The sequence below is a fragment of the Chaetodon trifascialis genome, chromosome 9 (genome assembly GCF_039877785.1).
Source record: "Chaetodon trifascialis isolate fChaTrf1 chromosome 9, fChaTrf1.hap1, whole genome shotgun sequence".
Lineage (NCBI taxonomy): Eukaryota > Metazoa > Chordata > Actinopteri > Chaetodontiformes > Chaetodontidae > Chaetodon > Chaetodon trifascialis.
The window spans coordinates 23,616,104-23,638,651 of NC_092064.1; the positions used below are offsets into that span (position 1 = coordinate 23,616,104).

Below are 22,548 nucleotides of genomic sequence, written 5' to 3' on the forward strand. Positions count from 1 at the left end.
TTAAACTATGGCAAGCCTGCCGAGCCACTGCATAAGAATAACTGAGCAGCTGAATTATATAATTTCAGCGGTAGTGAGCTTATGGCAGAGAGAACTACACCACAAATGGGTAATCCGATATTGAAGGCTGAAGTGGAATTAATGTAAATACTCTTTGAACTCGGCTTTCTCTGCTAAATCTGCTGTGTAAATGGACTATAAAACCAGTGGAATTAAAATAGGACTTCTGAAAAGGCTGGTTAAATATAGACGCCTTCCCCTGCAGCGTTATTATGCACTTTGTTTATCGCTGAAATATGGTATGTGCAAATTGTATTAAACCTACAGCAGCACACTTAATATTTCAGATATTGTCCTACAAGGCAAATCCCTTTTAATGGTTTCTGAGTAGAATCCAGCTCTGTGTGGACAGAGGGGGATTTTCACACCTTCCATGCTCCGATTGTCAGCGAACAATGTCGACATTGTGGAAGCGGTGCCTCGGGCTGTTTTCCTTTCAGTGTGCTCTGCCCTCGTTACTAACTTAATCAGTGAATTATTGTCTTACGCGCGTGTTTGTCAGTCTACTACACCTCCTTTGGACTCGTAAATATGTCAAGTGAAATATTTCATTGATTGATGGAAGACAGTCACAATTGGCCGAGTCACCAGCCGCTTTTATAGTTTCATCGTAAAATCATTAATCTAAGCCACATGAGAATGTCTCAGTGAGATGGGCTGTTCAGCTATTCTGAGGGTGCGTGAACATGCGAGAGTGTGTGTTTTCAGAGATGTAAGAACACAAAGGCATTTTGATCTGGCTCTGCTGTGGTTGGATGATGTTTATACTGTATTTCTTAATTAAGCCTCACCAGTGGACTTCAACCATAGGAATGTAAATATTTCAGACCGTATTGGACAGAATTCAGAAAATCAACGAGTCTTTTATTTTTTTTCCCGGCTGGTTAAGTTTGCCGTGAGCATTGATTTATGTGTAGAAAGGTCTTGAATGGAATAGTAGTCCCCAGAGCGGCGTTGCTAATAACCCATGTAAAGTGTCTGGAGGACACTTGGAGCTGCTGCCAGAAGAGCGAATGAGAGGAACTTTCCTGTCTGCAGCCTCACCTTCAGATAGATCCTCGCTGTGTTGTGAGCACCACACTTCAGCTGACGGTCAGTACGCAAAATCTGAGAGAGGGACAGAACATCTAAAACATGCTACAGACTTCCCAATGGGAGCTGTTATTAATCATGCTAAATCCTCCGCATGCAGTCGTGCTCTCGTGTTGATGTCAGGCCACCGAACAGCAGCGCTGCTCAAATCCCCATTAATATCTCTGCTGTGCTCTTTGGTACACAGCCTGCCTCCTATTGGGCTGGAGGCCACAGTGCTCAGTGTGTTTTCCTCAGCCGCTCTGATTAGCTTATTGATAGAGGACCCCCCCCCCCCCCCCCGCCTCTCTTGTGCTGTAAGCTAGCGGAAAGCCCACAACAAAGTAGCCCGGTCAGATTTAAGGCTCACCTCTCCCTCCAGGTCCACAACTGTGATCACAGCAGCATGGGAGAGGTAGGGTTACCTAATTAAAGGCTCAGACACACATGAATGGATGTGTGTCTGTGTTTTAGGGGGCTTGAGCATCTGTGGGCGTGTCTGTTCTCATGATTGTGTGCATCTAGAGCCTCTCGCGCATGGATAGCGGTGAGCGTCTTCTTCTGGGAGTGTTTGATGTAAGTCTTATCTGCATTTTAAAGGCCAGCAGGGGGGAGGAGGGAGGGGTGGGTCATTACTCTGACTGACAGCATTTATGTTTCCGTGGGAGCCGTTGAAGCAGACAGATTAGATAAGGTGAGTGATTGGCCGAGGGAGATTTATGGCCAAAGAGTGACGGTTAACATTCACCTTGGTTTTATGAATCAGGCTCATATTTGCGAGGCCGTGTTTGAAGGACTGTGATCTCGCTGCTCCTCGGGGTGCTCTAAACCTCGTTAAGGGTACAGGGGAGATTCACCTTCACACAGCAGCTGGAAAGAGAGGAGGAAAGCAAACAAAGCATGATGTTGCTAAGCATAAAACATCTGTCTTGTGTGTTTCATGGTATTGTCTGTGTGCCTCTTTTTTTTTTTTTTTTTTTTTGACCTTTTACTTAATCCGACATTTTTCTTGTCCTTGAACATAGACTGGGAAGGAATGTTGAATTCTTCAGTTTTGTCCTGTGTGTGTGATTTTAATGCATTCCTGATCACTCATGGTAATTATCCTCTGCTGTGTGTATCATGTCTCCTGGGCCTTGAGCCGAGGGTGAAATATGACATATCTTTTATTCATAGAATAATAAGAACATGTTTATTTGAACCCATGGACATCACATTGTTATTTTCCTTATCTCTCCTCTTAATGTCATGCTGTTTATTGTTTATTTATTCATCTTCGGGTTTTTTGTTGTTGTGCTTTTGTTTCCTTTTTAGTCGTGTCTGGTAAGTTGAAATGTCACCCGTCACCTATTCACCGCCCTGACAGAGACAGGAAGCTGTCACAACCCCCCCTCCATCCTCCTCCCATCACTTCTCCACCCTCCAATCAGCACTCATGTTTCTGTTGTCATGGGCAACAGTGACAAAAGGACATTAATGGGTAAAAATATGCTCAGCTTGGGCCTCCAAGGTAAAGCTGCATCATTTCATTCTATTATTTCTCCTTTTATGCATTACCAAACACCCCGTCGCATTCATGGACAGATTATGTCTGTATTTCAAATGACAGCTTTCAGATTGCTTTATTTGACACAGGTGCTCTATAGAAATAATTAAAATGTTAGCTGATTTATGATATTTGAGGATGTATCCACAGTCCTTTTTAAAGTACAGTGTAGATGTAAGCTGGCCTGCCCCTGGACCTCTACATTCAGGGTGTGTCTTCTCACATAAATGGCCTATTAGACCATCAAGGCCTGCATGGATGACATTGGGCTACGACACCACACTTAGTCTGAGATGGAATTCGTCATTAAGATGCATGGATACTGCATCCTGGTTGAGGCCTGAGCTATTGGAGGGCGTCAGCATGGACAGATGGCTCAAATTTATTTCCCATTTCCATGTAAATTTTAATGGTCCATGCCCTTGCCCATGCAAATGAGGGGGCATGGGAGTAACCCTTTTTTTTTTCTTTTTTGTTTCTTGTTTGTTTCTATTCATTACATCTATAATATGCCTGCATTTTGAAGCTGATCAGCGTACTGTTTAATCTGCTGTGCACACACGGTCCAAAGTTTTGAAAGAGAGCCTGATTTGTTCCAACAGATTTGAATACAGGCACCATAGCTGCAGTCAAATTTCTTTTGTCTTTCATTCAAATAAGCCAGACCACATGTAACTGTAATATTATGATAACTATAATAATATACTATGGTATGTTTGTCTATTCAATGGCTAACCATTCTCATGGCTGTCCTCCAGTGCCCCCGGCATTTGTGGTGAGACCAAGGAACCAGGTGGTTGGGGTTGGCAGAACCGTCACCTTCCAGTGCGAAGCCACTGGAAACCCACAGCCAGCCATTTTCTGGCAGCAGGAAGGCAGTCAGGTAAACAAAATAAACTAGAATAAAGGTTTTCATTTCAAAATGGATCTTTGTCCAGTTAGAGAATATGCTAGCATCCTCATTCAGAGCTTTGGAAAGAACTGTTAGCTGATATGGTAAGACAGATGCATGCATGCGTATAGCTGGCTAATTAGCTTATTCAAGCTGTGAATAAGAGTCTGACTTCATGTGATCCGTGTTATCCCCCACAGAACCTGCTCTTCTCCTACCAGCCTCCTCAACCCTTCAGTCGATTTTCTGTATCTCAGACTGGGGACCTGACCATCACTGATGCTGAACGCTCAGACATGGGGTACTACATCTGCCAGGCCCTCAACATTGCTGGCAGTGTAATTACCAAGGCTCTGCTAGAGGTAACTGATGGTAAGCAACCTTTCTTTCTTTCAACGCAGTTTCTGCACACAGCAAAGCCTCAGAGGGAAGAGGAACACTGAAAGAAGACTTGAGTGGATAAATGTTGGTATTTCAGATAATCTTTGGCTCATGAGGATAATGCCGTTCATCTGAAATGCTGTGGTAGTGCTGCAGAGCATATTAATATCCAAATTGAGGTTTGTGAGGTTTGGTCTGGCCTGTTCAGTGTGTTCCTGTCAGAGGTAGAGACTCTCTGGTGCCTGTGCACCCAGACCGTGGCTCAGTATTTGGCTTCACAGGCTTCACACTGGCTAATGTCTCCTTTGGTATTCCATGGCTGGCTTGCTGCTGTCTACCGTTGGAAGACTGTGGCTGTGTGGTGAGGTCTGGATTGGGTCCTCTAATTACTCCACTAGCCAATCCCTGTCAGCCTGGTGGACTAGCCTTGGCTTCATTTCCACCATTCCCACAGAGATCTGGGCAGCTACTATTTTTTTCTACGACACACCTAGATTCATCTCTTCATTTACCAAATGTCCTTCGTCGTGTCAGCCCTACAATGGCATGCTCTATATCTCTCTCCCCTCTTCTCTCTCTCATTCTGTCATGCTCTCTGGATAATAATAACAGTTATTAAAGTGAGCAGGCCGCTCTGAGGCCACCACTTCTCCGTAGGCAGATCTGGTAATTACAGGTCGTGCTGACAATGTTTTAGTAATTGCACCAGCCCCGACACAAAAGCAAATACAAAGCGGCCCAGAGATTACTCCGCAGCACAGTTCTGAAGATCTATGCATGGATGCATGCATCATTATGTGCTGCCTTTACACTGCGTTAGATATTTATTAAATTGCTCTGCACTGAATGTAACTTGCTAGTAAATCAGTGGGGCTGACAGTAATGCTCATCAGTAGTGCTATGAGTGATAGTAATAATCAGAGCGAGGCAAACACCCAGGAACGAGGATGAAACACACGCAGCAGAGACTAAATAAAATGAAAAAGAAAAGCATAGGGTGCATGTAATTATAAAGTCTCTTTGACATCTTCTCCCTTCGCCTCCCGTCTCTTCTCCACATTACAGCCTTCCTGTTTCCGTCAAATACGCTCTTTCTCTCTTTGACTTTGTCGTTTGTGTCGACTGGTTGAGCACCAAAGGTTCACAGGCTGGGAGGCAGGGGGGCGGAGTTTAGACGTCCCCATGCTAATGCACATTGTCTGTTCTGGCTGGATGTTTTTGTAAGCGTTTTCTCCCTCGTTTTGTGTTTTATGCCTGGGGGGATGGGCAAGGGGATTGTTGGCCGCGAGCGTTCATGTGGGTAGTGCCAGGCGTCTGCAAGAGCTGCAGCGAGAAACCTGAAGTATCTGACGCTGTTTCATTTTAATTATGCTGCTTTTATTTGGCTAAGTTCGACTCTGCTGCTGAATGATTAGAAAATTGTTTCCAGTTTTTGAAATTGGATTTAATCCCTCTCCCCCTCCCCTTGCCGTTTTCGCCTGCTTACATTGCTGCACATTGTTTGTCAGATGCTCGCCATTCTCTGCCTTTTGTGTGTTTTCCTACAAAAGCTGGCTGTAATCTCTGCCACAACATGCAAACACCTTCACAGTTTTTCCTCTCCAACCTCTCCACATAATTGCCCCTTCTCCTCCTCCCACAGTCGTGTCCGACCGCCCGCCGCCAGTTATCAAACAGGGCCCGACCAATCAGACAGTCGCTGTGGACGGCACCGTGATGCTCACCTGTGTGGCATCAGGAAACCCCGCCCCCACCATCCTGTGGAGGAAGGATGGTGTTTTGGTGTCCACACACGACTCCAGGGTCAAACAGCTGGACACAGGCGCATTGCAGATACGCTATGCAAAGGTAAGACACCTGCACACATGCAGACATGCTCAGATCCCTTTTGAGCAAATATACAGCACAGCAGCCATTACTCTGCAGTGACATTTGGAGTTTGTAATTCGACTGTGAATGTCTAACCTTGCCTGGCATTTCTATATATATTTATATAGAAATATAATTATGTTTTAAATCTTTTTTTTTAATTTGGCTGCCTTGAATGTCTAAATCCATTCAAATAAACTTCAAAGTTGTCCATATCGCATCCATAATGTGCTGGGCAAACCCCTGCTGGTTGGTAAATAAGGCATGTGTTCCCTGCCAGCAGCCAGCCCTCAGTGGGCTGTCAGTTAGTTGTCGTGGGTTTGAAACAGAGTCTGTGAAGTCGAACGGTCTAGTTCCTGTCAGTCAGTGAACACAGTGGGTTTTGTGTGTAATTCTACGTGTGAGCATATGTGTGTGTGTGTAATGGCGAGCTGTGTGATGCTGAACACACTCTTACAGAGAGACGAGTAGGGGGTGCTGACGTGTCTTCCAGATGGAGGCGTCACGGGGTCAGAGTTCGCGTCAGTTTGCAGCGTTCTGATGAATGCTGGCATGTCTTGTGGTGACAAGATTGCAGTGTGATTGGGCCGCCAGTGCGAGGCAGGCAGGAGGCGATGCATCTGAACCGCTCTCCTGCCGGAGCCGAGCAAACTCCGCAGGCGCTTTACATTAATGAATTTGTCATTTCTCCCTGACACCTTTTTAATGAAGATGTTTTTGATGCGTGAGGTAATTTATTAATGTGGTCGCGTGAGTGTTCAGTGTCGTCATTTTGAATTTTAATTCTTTTTTTTTTTTTTTTTTTTTTACCTGCCAGACAAATAAATACACACCTCGAGGGTCATGTTTATACTCAGTTGTTCAGACAGATTACCTCTTTCTGTTCAGCACAGTAGCCCTTTGCATGCTTTTGCATCACCCGCAAACCACAAAAGAATTTTTTGTCGTACCCACAGATTTTGACTGCAGCTGACAGAGCAGACATCTTTAGAAATGCAGTATGGTGACAATATGCCATATACCTTTGCCAACAGGGTTATGGTTTGTGTTATGTTTATTATCCTGTTGGCAAGAAGAATATCTGATAAAAACCTGTCAACCGATTTCAATGAAATTCGGTGGAAATGCAGGCCATGAGCCAAGCAACAAATGGTTTGTGTTGGCTCTGGATCCAAAATCCAGGTGTCAATCCAAGAATTTTCCAAGAGAAAGCACTTTTTTCAGCTTTCTTTCACTGTCTGGCACATGTACCACATGATGCAGATTCAGATCTAATGCAGATTTTCCATTTTTAAAATAACAAACGTCAGCCTTGAGAGAGAGGTACGAGCTCTTAAGCATTTTCTGGTGTTGTAGCTTTTGAACTGAAATGAAACTAAGCTACAAAATTACTACACCGTAGGTCAATGATGCACACTGGCCCTCTAAAGTTTCAGTGATCCTCACTTGCAGAAATCGAGGTTGGACCATATATCTTCAGCACAGATAGTCACCACATCTGTTACACAGAGCTGCCATGTTTGGTACTCAGGGGATTGTAGAAAGAGAAAAGGTCTCCAATTAGTCTATGATCCTGTGAAAATCTTTTCCATTTAACTAGGAATGGTCTGCCACTTGGCCTTTCCAGCTGTTTTCCCCCAGTTTCTGCTATGAAAGAGATAATATTGTGATTATCAGGCAATGACAGCTGCCTGCTGCAGACTCCACCAGAATGCATAAGCAGAGCAGTGGTTGTGGGCAATAGGTGGAAAGAGACAGCTTCCACTTCAGGCAACTGTGGCACACATTTGAATAATTTCCATGTAACCACATTTCCTCCCCTTTCCTCCTCCAGCTTGGTGACACTGGCACCTACACCTGCATCGCCTCCACGCCCAGTGGAGAGGCGTCTTGGAAAGCCTTCTTAGAAGTCCACGGTAAGCCGAAGCCCAATAGCGACGTTAAGTTTCCAATGACATTTTTTGAATTGCTTGATGGGTTCTACTATATTCTTATTGCACTTTCCCTTGGTGATGTTTTGCATGCCTTTGCTTGGAAATAGCAATAAACTACATTCTTCCTCGTTTTTCCTTCTGTCTGTTCTGCATTAAGAGTTTGGAGTCCCAGTCCAGCCAAACAGACCCACTGACCCGAACCTGATCCCCAGTGCCCCTTCCAAACCTGAGGTCACCGACGTCACCCGCACCTCCGTCGCCCTTTCCTGGAAACCTAATCTCAATGCTGGAGCCACACCCACCTCCTATGTAATAGAGGCCTTCAGGTAAAATTAATCAGCTTGACCATCAATAAACCAGAATAACTGCGTGGCCTCAGCAATACCTTTTAAACCTTAATTCTCTGTGTTGCGTGTCCATAGTCATGCATCAGGGAGCAGCTGGCAGACCTTGGCAGAGCATGTGAAAACTGAGTCATTTGTACTGAAGGGCTTGAAGCCCAGCGCAGTCTACCTCTTCTTGGTACGGGCAGCCAATGCCTACGGGCTGAGTGATCCCAGTCCTATCACTGATGCTGTGAAAACACAAGGTGAGAACTGCCTTCTTACTGATCTGAACTGGATATACAGTGCTGCAGCATTTTGGATTTTCTCGTTTAAGACAACAGCATGAATTTTTGATGGCTGCTCTTCTGCATACAGATATCCCCCCAACCAGCCAGGGTGTGGACCATCGTCAGATCCAAAGGGAGTTGGGAGAAGTGGTCATCCACCTGCACAATCCCACCATTCTCTCCTCCTCATCTGTCAGGGTCCAGTGGACAGTGAGTATAATTTTCTCCATGAATGCGCCATTGTCACATCTTTTTCTTAAGACAGCTGCAGCCAGCTACAGATTGCCAGATGGATCATTGGTATAGCTGGTCACCAAAGCTCCAAGGTTAGTTTAGTGATATGCCTACGGTCAATTTGTCAGGCCACTCAGCCGAGCGAAGGCTCCAACGTCCTCGCGCCCTACAGAGGAAGGACACTGCAGAGAGGAGCCTGGAACACAGTCCAAGTGTTCTTAGTATCCATCTGGCATGAGCTGGAGCCGGTGGACTGGCCAGAGACCAAAATCCTGCAGCTTTGCCCACAGTGGACCCCTCATCTGCCCAAAAGCCAGAGTACAGAGCACATCCTTCTGTTGGCCATGTAGTACCATATAGCAGTGTGTGGCGTGCCAGTCTGTGCCCTCTCAGATTGAAAACACTTGACGGCTGTTAAAATAATACAAGTGAGAAGGAAGAGGTGGCCAACTCATGCTCTTAAGTGGAAATGGCTTACAGATGTTAAAACCGATAGATGGGAGAGGAAGAAGTAGAAGTGGAAGCTTATGGTGCTGTTTCTTCCTATGGTGCTGTTACAGGCTGAATATGAAGTACTAACGTTCACCTGTTAACGTATCTTATTATTATTATACATTATTATACACTATGGCTGTCCACCTTACGTAGTAGATTTTAGTCTGTGGGATGGCTCTCTGAAGGTAAGACAGTCTCTGTTTTGCCTTTTGACGGAAGGCCTGCTTTCTCAGGTATTATGGAGTGCCGTAGTGAGTGATGAATGGGACTGAGCAAACGTGAAAAGGATACTGACATGTCAAGACTGATTTAAAACATTACTGCCCAGTTACCCTGTCTCCTTGGAATGTTCCAGAAAAACACATGACATGACAGAGACTGACATTATAGTTCAGCGCCACGGTTTCCTTGTTTTGTGGGCTAAATCTATTCCCAATGTGGAGTTTCTTGGTTTTACGTTTTCCTTTGTGCTGTGGTAAATGGTTGCGCAGTTTTCAGGCTAATGAAGACCACCTGAGCCGGCAGCATATTTTACAGGGGATAAAGAAATCACTAAAATCTTTACAAGCCAGTGCTGCTCGCCTTCCACAGGGACTCGTAGGGATATTAGCATACTGGTTAGCCGCTATTCTTTTCTCCAACCATGTGGGATCACAAAGCAACATTTATCAACAGTTATCCTTAAACTTAACTAACAGACAAATCCTTTCCAATTACATTTATTCTCTTTATTTAGCTGATACCATATAACTTGTTGTCTTGTCATCTTCTGGTGCTCTGTGTAGAGATCCACTTTCCCCCCTCTTCCTTAGCTTCAGCAGCCAGTCGGTACACTGGAGAGCAGGACAGGATGAGACAGGCTGTTCTGGGAGCCGGGGCCCTATTTAACCAGCTCCAGACTTAGAGGAACCTCTGGCCAATGACCTCATACTGTGGTTTGCACAATTCGTTGCTGCTCCAAATGGCGCATAGACAGACAGTCAAAAAGAGATGTAGATGTGGATGGATAAACTGAGGGGTGATGTGATGAGTTAGCACCCCATTTCATGCAGCGCCTGGTGTATCAGTTCACTGATCCATCACTGCCCAGTGATTCTACAATCTATTACATGACTGTATCACTTTCTACTGCGAACTGTGAAGCAGATAATCAAGTCAAGCTGACACCGTCTGTGTTCCCGTGCCATTCACTAGGTGGAGCAGCAGTCACAGTACATCCAGGGCTACAAGGTGATGTACAGGCCTTCACCGGAGGGGCTGCAGAGGAGCGAGTGGGCCGTGTTCGAGGTGCGCACCCCCGGGGAGGACAGCGCTGTTGTGACACAGCTTCGGAAAGGAGTCACATATGAGTTCAAAGTCCGCCCCTTCTTCAATGAATTCCAGGGAACAGACAGTGATGTTAAAATTGGCAAGACGCTGGAGGAAGGTGGGGGGATGTGTATGCGTACGTCTGTGTGAGAGTTTGCTTTAGTGCTTGCGTGTGTGCATGCATGTTTTCATGTTTACACAATTTTATATGCACAGCTTGCATGTGTGAGAGCGCACAGCAGCTGTTCACAGCAGGCAGCGAGGGCAGGATTATGTTATGTTCAAATGGGGTGTATTCAAGCATGCTAGGGTGCATGTTCAGCTCTTTGAAAGCCTATGGAAACCTATACACAACACTCCAGTGCAAGTGTTACACTAATTTGTCATAGGGTGTGGTTGTGGCAGTCTCGTGAGGTTTGGTTGAAACCCAACTGCAAATTTTATTCTGCAGCGCGCAGTTCAGAGAAAAGTGTGTTTAGTGTAGAGATTTTTGTGTGTGTTGCATGTGTGGGAGTGTTTTGATCTTTTTCTGCTAGATTCTCCTTTGTTCTCAATTTCGTTGATAATTGTTTTTGTAGCTCTTAACATAATGTTTGTTCCCCATAAAGTGAAAAAAAAAAACGCCTTTTTGGCAACATTCAGACAGTGATTACGTCTTTCATGTTGCATTCATAATTATTTCAGTTTAATTACGGGTGGACCACAGGTTGGCGTTCACACACCACCGTACACGCCACCATAATAACTCCCTGTCTGTTCTGAGTAAACAGTTATTTGCTTATGTTTAGCCACAAAAGCACTTGTGTGAAAGACACTCAGATAAAAGCTTCATAATTTTGATTATTAGTCCTTTGTTCTCACCTCAGCTTCACACTCACGCAGAGATAAAAAGGACAAATTCTGGCAGCGAAGCGGGATGAGGCAGAGAGAGACTGTATGCAGTTATCAGCGAAAATGCATCTCATATATGGTGTGGGTCTTTTGTCTGCTCCCCTCAGCCCCCAGCGCCCCACCTCGTGAGGTTACAGTGACGGAGAGCGGGGACAATGGGACCGCCATCGTGGTCTCCTGGCAACCACCTCAGGAAGAGGAGCAGAATGGGGTAGTCCAGGAGTACAAGGTAATTAAAAAAAAAAAAACAGCTAGCAGATACCTCAGGTCTGAGCAAGTGGGACTCATATTGAGGAGACACAAAGGAGACGCGAGCAGAGTGGATAGCAGATAGAGACAATGCACGTGGAAAGGTAATGAATTCCTGTTTGAGGCACACCTTTGTACACTCCTCACTGCTCTTCCTCTGTGGGAAGAGTCTCAGACGGGAGAGTAAAGAAGTCGAAATCAGGGGGACTGGTGAGAACTGTTGTGAAACAGTGCCATCTGGTGGTGATGGTCGACTCACACATCTTCTGAACAGTAGTAAGGAGAATATTCTGTGGTAATTATTGAGAGGTATCCTTTTTTCCCCTCTAATGATCATAGTGTGTTTAGTGGAGACAAAACGTTTGGTCTTTATTTTACAGATGGTGTGTTTTAACTTGTATTGATACAAATTGAAATAAAAAGAATTCAACATTTAAAAAGTGAACAGCTACATAATCCTTAACTGTAGTGTATTATTTAGCAGTGGCAGGTAATGGAGTGTAGAGGACAACAAGCCATAAGAATGACCAAGGACATGACAATGAAGACACGGACAACCATTAATATTCCGGTCATTTCTTTGGTCTGGGACTCTGCTAATGCATCCTTCAACCTATAGCACCACTCTCTGAGTCCCGCTGTTCTCCTCCATCCCTGATAATGTATGCTCTTTTTGTAATGGCCACACTTTGGACAGTGCTGTCCTCTCATACATTATGCTGTGGGAGTCCTGCATTTTAATTGAAAAGCCTTTCTGTGTCACAGGAAATGTAGGTTAGTGGAGGAAGGGGAGATGAGGCAGAGCCGGTAAAAAGTTAAGCCACTGTTAATTTTCCAGGTAAATGTTTTCTGGTGATAGGCTTTAGAGTAATTTCATGGTTTTTAAGTTCAGCTCGAGAGCGCTCCCTGCTCATTACCGAGCCCGGTCCCTAGCGGCTCTTCCGCTCACCGCAATTTTTAAGATACACAGGAAATTTCAGGGCTTTGTAGTTCCATCACAGAAGTGCAAACACGCACAAGCACACACATGTTGCGCACACCCAAGGAAATGTGGACGTTAACCTAGTTAACTGGTGGGAGGCGGTGGGGGGTAAAGAAAGCAGAATGTCAGGGCTTCAGGACATGGAGGTCTCCAGGTCTCATGCTGAGGCGAATGTGTACCTCTCTTTGTGACCTTGGTTTGAGTCAGCCTGCGAGACTGCTCTCCTTCCTGGGAGTGACAGCACTTAGCTTCTGCTGAAATTGGGTTATGGGGGTGATTACTGATCCCCATTTGTTTTCATGGGCTTAAGGCTACACCGAGACGTGTTATGGCTACCTCAGCTAATACTGACCCTGTGTTGAGCACAGCCTGTAAAACATAAAGCCAAGCTGTGAAATGTTTTCCTACCTCAGAGATGTAACGCAATACCCACAGTGCACCAAAATGCTGCAATAGCAGCGCTAACCAATTATAAGGACACAGGTTGGTGGCGGCTACCAAGCTGAACGTTGTCAGGAAACCCTCGTAACACGGCCTCAATCTCCACTGTCTCTTTATCTCTGTTATGGCAGATTTGGTGCTTGGGGAATGAGAGTAGGTACCACATCAACCGCACAGTTGACGGCTCAACCTTATCCGTGCTGATTCCCAGCCTGGCCCCAGGGATCCGCTACAGCGTGGAGGTAGCAGCCAGCACCGGGGCGGGTCCCGGAGTCAAGAGCGACATCACCTTCTTCCAGCTTGGTGGGTTGAAACAACCTTTATTTCTCTCTCAGTGGAGGTCATACAATTATTTTGTTTTTCCCTCTAGTGGATGCATTTGCTGTGTCTCCATGTGTTTGTCCTCTGGCAATCCTCACTCACAGAATGGGACCAAATCATCTGACAAAAAATTATGGCATTAATCCAGTCATCTCAAATTAAGAGCTTTTCAGTAATATGACTTTCTGCCAAGTGCTCAGACAATTATGTAATTCCTTTCTTTGTAGTGACGGACATGATTCAAGCCTCTGCCTGCTTTCCCTTTCATTATAAAGAGTGACGCTTAAAAACTGTAATCAAGGTGATTACTGTTATACAAACATCATCACACTTGCCACGGAAGAGTATGATGAGTTTGAATGACAGAGCTTTGGCAGTTTTTGTGAAGCGTCTTCGCTGCAATAGCTGGCATTGTGATCAACACCAGCACATTAAATTCCTGTGTGGCAGAGCTGTTGAGCTGGCTGCCACACCCTGCTCCACTACACAGTCAAGGATGCAATGTTTTCTGCCTCCGCTTCGCCTCAAACAACAAAGGCAAAACTGAGTCCTGCACTCCGGGCTCAGACATGACATGCTGTTAATGCTAAGAAACAAAGTGCAGACTGCTTTGTGGCTAGTTGTTCTAATTTATTTCTTGCCTTTTGTCCTTTTAGTCTAGACGGACAGACATGTTGAGATGTTTTGTCAGTTTTTATTCCCTAAAGCTCTGAGCCGGCCTACACGGGAGAGCGATGGAAAACACATGAATAGCAGGATGAGGCAGAGCGAGGGAGAAGTCCATCTGGTTTTTAATGTGTGATTGAGTGGGCTGGGATGGGCATGAAGAAGCACTGGCTGTGACTGATACAATTTCTCTCCCTTGAAGAGCTCCTGTGGTGATTGTTGCCATGTTCCAACACTGGAGTGGAACAATGTGCCTTGGGGACCAGCGCTTCACCCAAATGCATTTGTCACACTCTGAGCTTGTATGCGTCATCACAGCCCGGATACCTGTACAGTCCCTTGTGGGCTGCTTAGTCACATTGGCATGCTCCGTTCACTCGGCCAGACAGAGCCACAAATTGAGAAGACAGGCAGTGGAATGGAGACATGGACTGAGCGGCTGAGACAAAGACAGAAGCATGTGGAGGGGTAAAGGCAAGGAGCTGGTTGCATTGGGGGGAGTGTTTTTGCCTCTGGCTTAGAGAGTTAGTAGAGGCTAGAGCATGAAAGACTTGAGAAAAAGAGATGAGGACAAAGCAACACAAACATGAAGAAATTTCAGAATGGCAGGGGGTGGGGCAACCCAGAGAAGTCTTTCATGTATCACGCATGAGGGAGAAGCACAGAGAGAATAGACAGATGAGAAAAACAGACCGAGAGCTGGTTGTTGTGAGCCGCGGTGCAGACGGTGCCTTTCCAGTGCGTTTCACAGTAGAAACAGCTTAAAGGCATTCACACCTCAGCTTTCCACAGATGTGCCTCAGTTTGCTAATTACCCTGGTGTCTGTATTTGAGGGATGATCTCATTGGATTTATTTATATGATTACGAAACCGCCATCGCTCGCTGTAAATGATGCCTCTCTGTGTTTTCCTATGCGGTTCCATCAGGCTTGTGTGGCACACAGGCTGTGTTTGAATGTCTTTGGTTGCTTTCGTCTGTTCACCTGCCACCGTTGAGTGGGATTTGCCATGAAAGCCTTTTGAATAATAGAGAGAAACGTCTCCATTTCCGAAACTCTGGCTTCGTAGGCACCCACTGAGATGAAGAATTGTTTTGTGCGAATGCTCGTATTTATGTACCGTGCACACTTCATTTATTTGAAACAGATTTTCACTATTTCAGGTTTTTCCACTCAGTATTTTTCCTCTTCTCCCCCCTGTTGCCACACTCCTAACTGCCTTAATTTCACGTGATATCCAAAATTGCCAAATGTACCTTTATCCTTTCTAATCTGCGCTCACATCTCCGCCGATCCTTCCCCTCCTCAGATGCATCAGGGCGGATGACGGAGTCTGTGAGCCAGGAGAACCCCCTGTCCCAGCAGATCTCAGATGTGGTCAAGCAGCCGGCCTTCATAGCGGGCATAGGAGCTGCCTGCTGGATCATCCTCATGGTCTTCAGCATCTGGTTGTACAGACACCGAAAGAAGAGGAACGGCCTCTCCAGCAGCTATGCAGGCATACGCAAAGGTCAGTACATGAACGCTGGCAGGAATATCCGCTCGAGTCTCTGATTTGCAGCGCTGTTTTCAGGTTAGAGGTTTCTCGTTTGCAAAATTTGGTGAGAAAATGCAGAGCAGAATTTCTTAGTGCGGCACTGTGTTTATTGCTGTTTCAAGGCAGTCCCCTCCACCTTCTTCATCCCCAACGCTGCCAACCCACCTCACATCCCGCCTGTCACTCTCAGAGAGATGTCTTTGTAGAGCGCTCTAGGTGAAGTCTAACTGAAAGTACTCTCCAGTAGAGTACTTTAAGATGTGATGTGAGCTCCCGCTGAGTGTGCTGCATGAAGACATCTTTTATTTCTTTTTTGTACCTCTGTCACGCTGATTCTGCAAGGCTGTGTGAAGAGTGTTTCCAGAAAAGAACATTTTGAGGTCCAACAACTCCCCTTTTAGCAACTCCCTCCTGACTGTGCAGGGAGAGGGAGAATATCTTGCAGTAATCCCTCGTTATCAAGGACAGGCCGACATTTTCTCATGCTGGAAGTGCTCTTGCTGTCCTTTCAGAGAGGGCCGGTTAGATATGGACGAGTTGAGCATTGAGCAATCCTGTTAAAAGTGTCTACTTACCATATGTTTTAAGAAATCAGAGAATATGTGCTTGGGCTGCCTTTCAACCCTCTTAAAGTAGCCACAGCGTAACCCGGTGGGTTTTTACCTGAGTCAGAGTGACAGGGTTCATGACATGCCCAACCTCTGCCCACAATAGTTGGAGTATAAAGAGAGCTATTAGCCTTTCTTTCTGAGTCTCACTTATGTGTGGGCTGGCTTAATGTGTGGCCTTGGGCTGTGCAGCTGCTGCCTGTGAGCTCTACCTGCACTGTCCCCACTCCGGGGCTCAGGTTTACCGCTGACGCTCGGGTTAGAGGAGATCCACGCTTCAGCCTTGAGCCACACACAGACAATAGACTGACTTAGCTGTAGCTAATCTGTGCCTGTCATGTAGGAAATGCGGGCGATCCGTGCTCTGAACCCACTGCAGCCGTGCTAATAGTGGGAATTTTAAGTCAGCAAAGCTTTTCTGTAAGATCAATGGTCTTGTGAAGCTTTCAGACATTCCCTGTCCTGTGTGGTCTATAATGGTCAGAACATTTGAAATGATGTCTTCATTTAACTGTAAGTGTTAATGTACAGTAAGTTAGTTTTGCGATGGAAACAATGCACAGTCTGAGAAATCTTCATCCAAACAAAGAGTCTCATAGAAAATCAAACAGTGCTGTGTTGTTTTGATCAAAGTAACTTACAAACAGGTAATTCAAAGGGATGAAGAACATCGGAGACTTCATGAGTGCAGTAATGACCTGTGGCCAGGCGGTAGAGCTGACTGTGTAGACTGAGGATACCCTCCTGCTTTCTGTGGTTCTATATGTTGATGGTTGCTCACATAAACTCACAGATCTCTTGAGGGGCACAGTAGGCAGACATGCTCCCCCTCCTCGCCCTCTTCCTCCTCCTCCTCCTCCTCGTGCACCCAGACCACAAGAGGCCATGGTCTTTGTTGGAACTGGTAACTAAGAATGTTTTGAAAAGAGTATAATTGCAACCACATGAAGCAACAGCCTGCACTCAGGGTGAAATAGGTTGAAATGGGACTTGCTGCAGTGTGAGCTTGTGCTGCTTCGAACAGACTGCATATTTAAATGTGTAAACTCAGAAAACGCTGCTTCTTATTTCCCTGCCAGTGAATGCAACCACGCAAACCTTATGGCAGTCTTGTGTTGATCAAAGCTAATGCAAATTTCAACATTGTGCAATATAAATTTTATTATGCCGTGCTGCAGAAGTCCTGTAAAATATCTCATAACTGAAATAATCCAAACAAATCAGCTAAAAGCCTGAGATTGCAGCATCAAAATAATCACTCAGAGTCGTAGCCCAGTTACAGCTTCATCTAACTGCGGATTAAACATATGTGGCGCTCTTGTGCGAGAACAGAAACCTGTTACTCAGTCTCCTCTTCAAAGGCAGCCATAAAAGAGATAAAAGCCACCCAACTGCTCACATCTTCAGACTTGTTTGAGCGTCAAGAGGAGAACATGATAAGATGATTGTGGCATTTAGAGGACATTTGTTGGCACAGGTTCTGTATGAATGAATTGTTTGAGGAAACGAAAATATGACAACGGCAGCATCTTTCTTCTCAGACGTCCCTCTCAGATGCTGGGGGTTGCAGGCGGGCAGCATAATTTCTAAAATGCACATAGTTAAGACAGTGCAGTGGCTGGCCGTCAGGATGGTGCAATGTTGCATCAACTGCAGTGAATACTGGAGCATTCCTCACTTCTTCAAAGAGGACAACAGCAAACAAAGCATGTTTTATAGAAGGTACCCACAGTTCACAACAGCCAGGCTCTAAGTCTGCCTGCAGTAGGCTGAAGCTCTGCACGAGGGCCCCTTCCATGCAAAAGTGTGAGTAATTGAGCTGGCTGGGTGATGATGTGAGGGTTAGAGATAGCAACAGATATCTCCCTAGTGTGTGACCCCCGCCCAGCAGGCCTCTGACAGTCTGGGCAAGGATTTGAACCAGCAGCTGGCTCAACACTCACTTTCCCTCAGTTGGGGTCCGGAGATGTCTGCCAGGATCAAAGACTGGGGGGCAGCGAGTAGCGTGTGAATGCAGGCTAAACTACTTTTTGTGGATTTATGTACTTTAACAGAAACAATGTGGTGATGAAGCATAGAAATAATGTCGCAGGAACTAATTCTTCCTTTACTTTTCTGTCCCTACAGTGCCATCCTTTACTTTCACACCAACAGGTAAGCACAGATCTATTTTCACTCTGTACAGTCAGTTTCTGCTCATTCACAAAACAGTACACGAGCGCCAGCCTTGTCATGACATTTGTGAAACACTTCCTTTAATATCTGCAACAGCCACAGTCCTAATAGATGGGAGCAATTAACTGTAAGTCAAAGGGGCTCGTCGTTGGCACGGTTTAAAGATCTACCAAGAAATAAACGTTCCACCAAATGTTTGCGTCGTGTCAGAACGTCACGCGTAGAGCAGCAGGCCACACCACAGAGGAGTTGTTAAAACTAGTGGTAACTTGATCAAAGAGCTGCGAGCAACCTCAGCGGGATTTAAGAGAATGACACACCAGCAGCACTCCAACACACCAATTAGGTAAGCAAGCGGCAGCAGAGCTAAAGAGGTTATCTGTGAATTGAAGTGACACAGCGTAAAACAGATAAAAGAAAAGCTCTGTGCCTCGCTATCTTTTCCCCCCTGCGAGTCTGTTTGTACAGTCCTCTCCTCCTTTTCTCTTTCACTCGTGGACTTTCACCCCCCTGAAGTTGTTTGTTCCCTAAAGGTGCGTCAGGGGTGTTGGCAGTGCGATGGAATGGGCGAGAGGAAGTAAAAGTGAGAGCAGGAGGAGAAGAGCGAGAGAGACAATGCAGTACAGTTTGTGTTTGTGGTAATGCTGGCTGATCCTGTCTGCGCAGAGGTCGTATCTAAACAGTAGCACCGTTGTTTCTGCCTGCCTCGAGGCTTGCAATCAGTCTAGAACAACTTTTGCAATAACAAGCTTGTTTCATGATCAGTTGGAAATCTCTCAGGTGAAACACACTCCTCGCTTGTGTGGTTAGGTTTCTGTCTCTTTAAGAAGAAAATCTCTGCCCTGTTGCCCCGTGTAAAACCAGGACGTTACAGTGCATTATGCTGATTTGAATCTAAAACCAGATTGTGATGCTTTGGTTTGCATTAGAGAGAGCTAATCTTTGAGCTCCTCTGGCTGCATGCAAAGACCAAAAACCGCACTTCCTGTTTTGAAAAAGAGACGGGGAATCGACACAGCTGAGGCCCTACCTACCCCTCTTCCACCTTCTCTCCTCTCAGGGAAGAGATTGTAATTAAAGTTGGAAGTTTATCTCTCCTTCACACACCGGCAGCTTAGAGCTCCTTGAAAGAGTCCAACTTCCAGCATGCGGAGCTTCAAACACACTGAACCCCGAGCCAGAAAACCAAAGAGCTCTGCATCTCTGTTCCTCATAAGCCTCTTACATATCCTCCTCCTGCTCCTGTTGCTGTGTGTGCGTGACTCACCTGAAATGATACAACACACATTCATTCATAACCTCATTTTAACTGATACAATAGCACACGTACAATGAGCGATGTCATGTTGACCTTATGTGACAATGGCAAAGATGGCGATGTGATGACATTTGTAATAATTGTGAAATCATGTTGGGAACTCATTATTTCCTCTCTTTTCAGTGGCATATCAGAGAGGTGGAGAAGGTGTAAGCAGCGCTGGAAGGTAAGAGCTCATTTACTGTTTTTAGGAAGAGTGCGTATGATAACGTTTCAAACATTAAAACACCTTTTGGGAAACTGAATGATTAGAATCTAATAACAAATACATCAGGATGCTAAACCTGCCTGAATAGATGAGTGGGGTTGGGCAAGTGTACTTTTCCTCAACAAACACTAGGGGGAGTGCTGTGACTTTCATAGGCAGCAGATAGCTGAGGAGGGGTAAGGAGGTGCAATAAGTATGTTATGCTAACAGGAACAAAGCCCCATGGAGTGTGCCAGGAGCCCATCCTCATCCTATATGGTGGAGAGCCACATCCAACCACAAGGCTGTGCCATAGCTTCACCCTAAAACATAAATGTAGATCCGTGCACACATCGCAGTAGAGCCACACCTCTTCGTGCTGAGGAATGGTGCACTGTGCACAAACAGCGAGACTGTGCAGAATTAGGGATGGTAAACACTGCATCTGCTTGCTAATACACATTTGTATATCCACTGGATGGCATTTGGCATGTCTTCATACAGCTGGGTAATAGTTAAAATTGAGTATGCAATAGAAAAAAAGAGGAAATATTTTTCATGTGTTGCCCCCTTTTTCTACAGAATGTACACAATACTGACTTGTAAGTGTACATCTGTGTGTATTGTTAATGAACAGTTAGCTTGGAGCCATCAGCAGTAAATCCATATTCATTATATTATCCAGTTCTATGATTGAATCCCATATGCAGCACGGCTGTGTCAGCTCCGCACAAAGACAATGGCTATTCAATATCAACATACGACTGCCAGCGTGATTGAGGAGCTATTGTGAGGTCGTATTTGGCTGTACAAGACAAATGTGTTCATTACCAAAAATGAATCCAAGAAATGAGTCATTTGAGGGGGAATCAGGAAACGTAATTCAGTGCTAATTCAGTGTTGGGATATGCAAACTGGGAGTCGTTCTGTGGCGATTTGAATACTGTGACAATGTATGGCCCGGGTAGAGTAGCCTGCATTCACTTTGTATGCTAGATTGATTCATTTCATGAGCAATAGGAAGCTATTTATTCCCTGCTCTTTTAACACTCAGTGGTTGGCCCAAGGTCAGGGTGTACAGTAGAATCCTGTTAAACAAGTGATCTTGTATTGTGTTGGGATTAAAGCCCAGGAAATCGGAGTAAGACACAGAAACAATGGAGATGGATGGCCAGAGGAAGATGTAAGGGACCGGTCTGCATAGCTTCTTTTCTTTCCTTCTGTACAGCTAGAAAAGCTTTTGAAACAACAGAGATGTTGCACGACATCGTGGAATGTAGTCAGGGAGCATTTGTGGTTCAGTGGCTGATCAGGACGCGCATTTCGCAACACTGGGAGTGAATTTTATCTGGCTGTCTAATCCAGGCGAATCGCTAATGTTCACGAGGGCTCAGGGAAAGTGTCATCGGCTGTGGGCAAGTCAAGCACACACAATTTATTTAGCTGGGCTTTTTTCAAATGTGCTCCCTGGGCGTGTGTGTGTGTGTGTGTGTGTGTGTGTGTGTGTGTGTGTGTGTGTGTGTGTGTGTGTGTGTGTGTGTGTGTGGCCAAAAGGCAAAAAGCACTAAAGCCGGATTTCTATTTTTCTTATTCTCAGCTGCTGGATAAATAAACTCAACATAATCTTCTATTTCAAATATTATGTTACTGTGGGTGTCTGAGTTCATTCACATAAATGTCATTGTGGTGTTGGCTTAGTCTCTTACTATTGTTAACCATTCGGTCCCTTTTTTTTTCCTTTTTTGCAGGCCTGGTTTGCTAAACATTGGGGAATCTGCCACTCAGCCCTGGCTGGCTGACACATGGCCCAACTCCTGCTCCAACCACAATGACTGCAGCATCAACTGCTGCACTGCAGGCAATGGCAACAGCGACAGCAACTTGGCAACATACAGCCGCCCAGGTACGTAGTGTCGGCGCTACCGTGCACGGGCAACAACCAGAATAAACACTTCCCTCAGACGCAACGATGCAGTCCTTGACAAAATAGCTGTGGAGATAAGAAATGGAGGAGCTGGGGGAATCTGCAGTGCAAAAGGAAGTAAAATCTGATATCTGGGTTAGCTCCCTGGAGAGCTGTACTGTGTAGCTCTCCTTTCTGTAGGTCTCCACACGAAAAACCTGAAGAAATATTAGGATTAAGAGTGGCTGTGTGCTTGTGTGTTTGATTTATCTGAGGTTAAAGTAGAGCTGTTTTAGGAAGGAAATAAAAGGAGCGCACTGAGAGGGGCTTATGGCTCTACTCTGTTGCTAATCGAATTGCTCTGCTGATTTCCATACTGTTGTTATAGCCGGTAATGTAATTTCCCCTAAGTGCTCAGTTATTTAAGAAATGTGCAGCGGGCGAAGAGGTCAAGGCTGGACTGCAGACGGTGGCCATAAGCAGAGGAAGAGACGATGATAGAGGGGAAAAAGGTGCACCTGGAAGACCAGATGGAGGAGGGGGAGAGAAGAATAAGTATATGCACAAGCATACAGTGAAATGTATGCGTGGAGGTACAGAGCGTGAATGAGATGAAGCAAAGCAGAGTAGGTGGAGAGGAAAAAAGGGAAGGAGACGACCAGGTGGCCTTTTAGTTTATTCAGCACTTGCACAGTTGTCAACAAAAGGGAACAAATCTGGCTTCAAGATCTTATACTCTGCTACGCACACACGCGCTGTTACCTCAGCAGATACACTTGCAGCCAAAAACTTCAGCTCAGATGACAGAACTTAATGTTATTAATTTTCAGCTGTGACCCAAGTCTTCAACGACTCAAGCCTCGGAAA

The 22,548-nt window shown here is 45.5% G+C and overlaps 1 protein-coding gene across 3 annotated transcripts in view; it reads left to right on the forward strand.

Annotated features, from left to right (window-relative positions):
* robo1 (roundabout, axon guidance receptor, homolog 1 (Drosophila)) overlaps positions 1 to 22,548 on the forward strand; it is a 218,383-nt gene that overhangs the window by 184,421 nt on the left and 11,414 nt on the right. For all 3 annotated transcript variants that reach the window (XM_070971046.1, XM_070971047.1, XM_070971048.1), the window contains 14 exons: positions 3,436 to 3,560; positions 3,770 to 3,941; positions 5,593 to 5,798; positions 7,654 to 7,735; positions 7,911 to 8,079; positions 8,176 to 8,342; positions 8,455 to 8,576; positions 10,290 to 10,521; positions 11,402 to 11,523; positions 13,098 to 13,269; positions 15,263 to 15,463; positions 18,226 to 18,252; positions 19,715 to 19,757; positions 21,527 to 21,681. In XM_070971046.1, the coding sequence (XP_070827147.1) occupies positions 3,436 to 3,560; positions 3,770 to 3,941; positions 5,593 to 5,798; positions 7,654 to 7,735; positions 7,911 to 8,079; positions 8,176 to 8,342; positions 8,455 to 8,576; positions 10,290 to 10,521; positions 11,402 to 11,523; positions 13,098 to 13,269; positions 15,263 to 15,463; positions 18,226 to 18,252; positions 19,715 to 19,757; positions 21,527 to 21,681 (1,995 nt within the window). The remainder of the gene's footprint in view (positions 1 to 3,435; positions 3,561 to 3,769; positions 3,942 to 5,592; positions 5,799 to 7,653; positions 7,736 to 7,910; positions 8,080 to 8,175; positions 8,343 to 8,454; positions 8,577 to 10,289; positions 10,522 to 11,401; positions 11,524 to 13,097; positions 13,270 to 15,262; positions 15,464 to 18,225; positions 18,253 to 19,714; positions 19,758 to 21,526; positions 21,682 to 22,548) is intronic.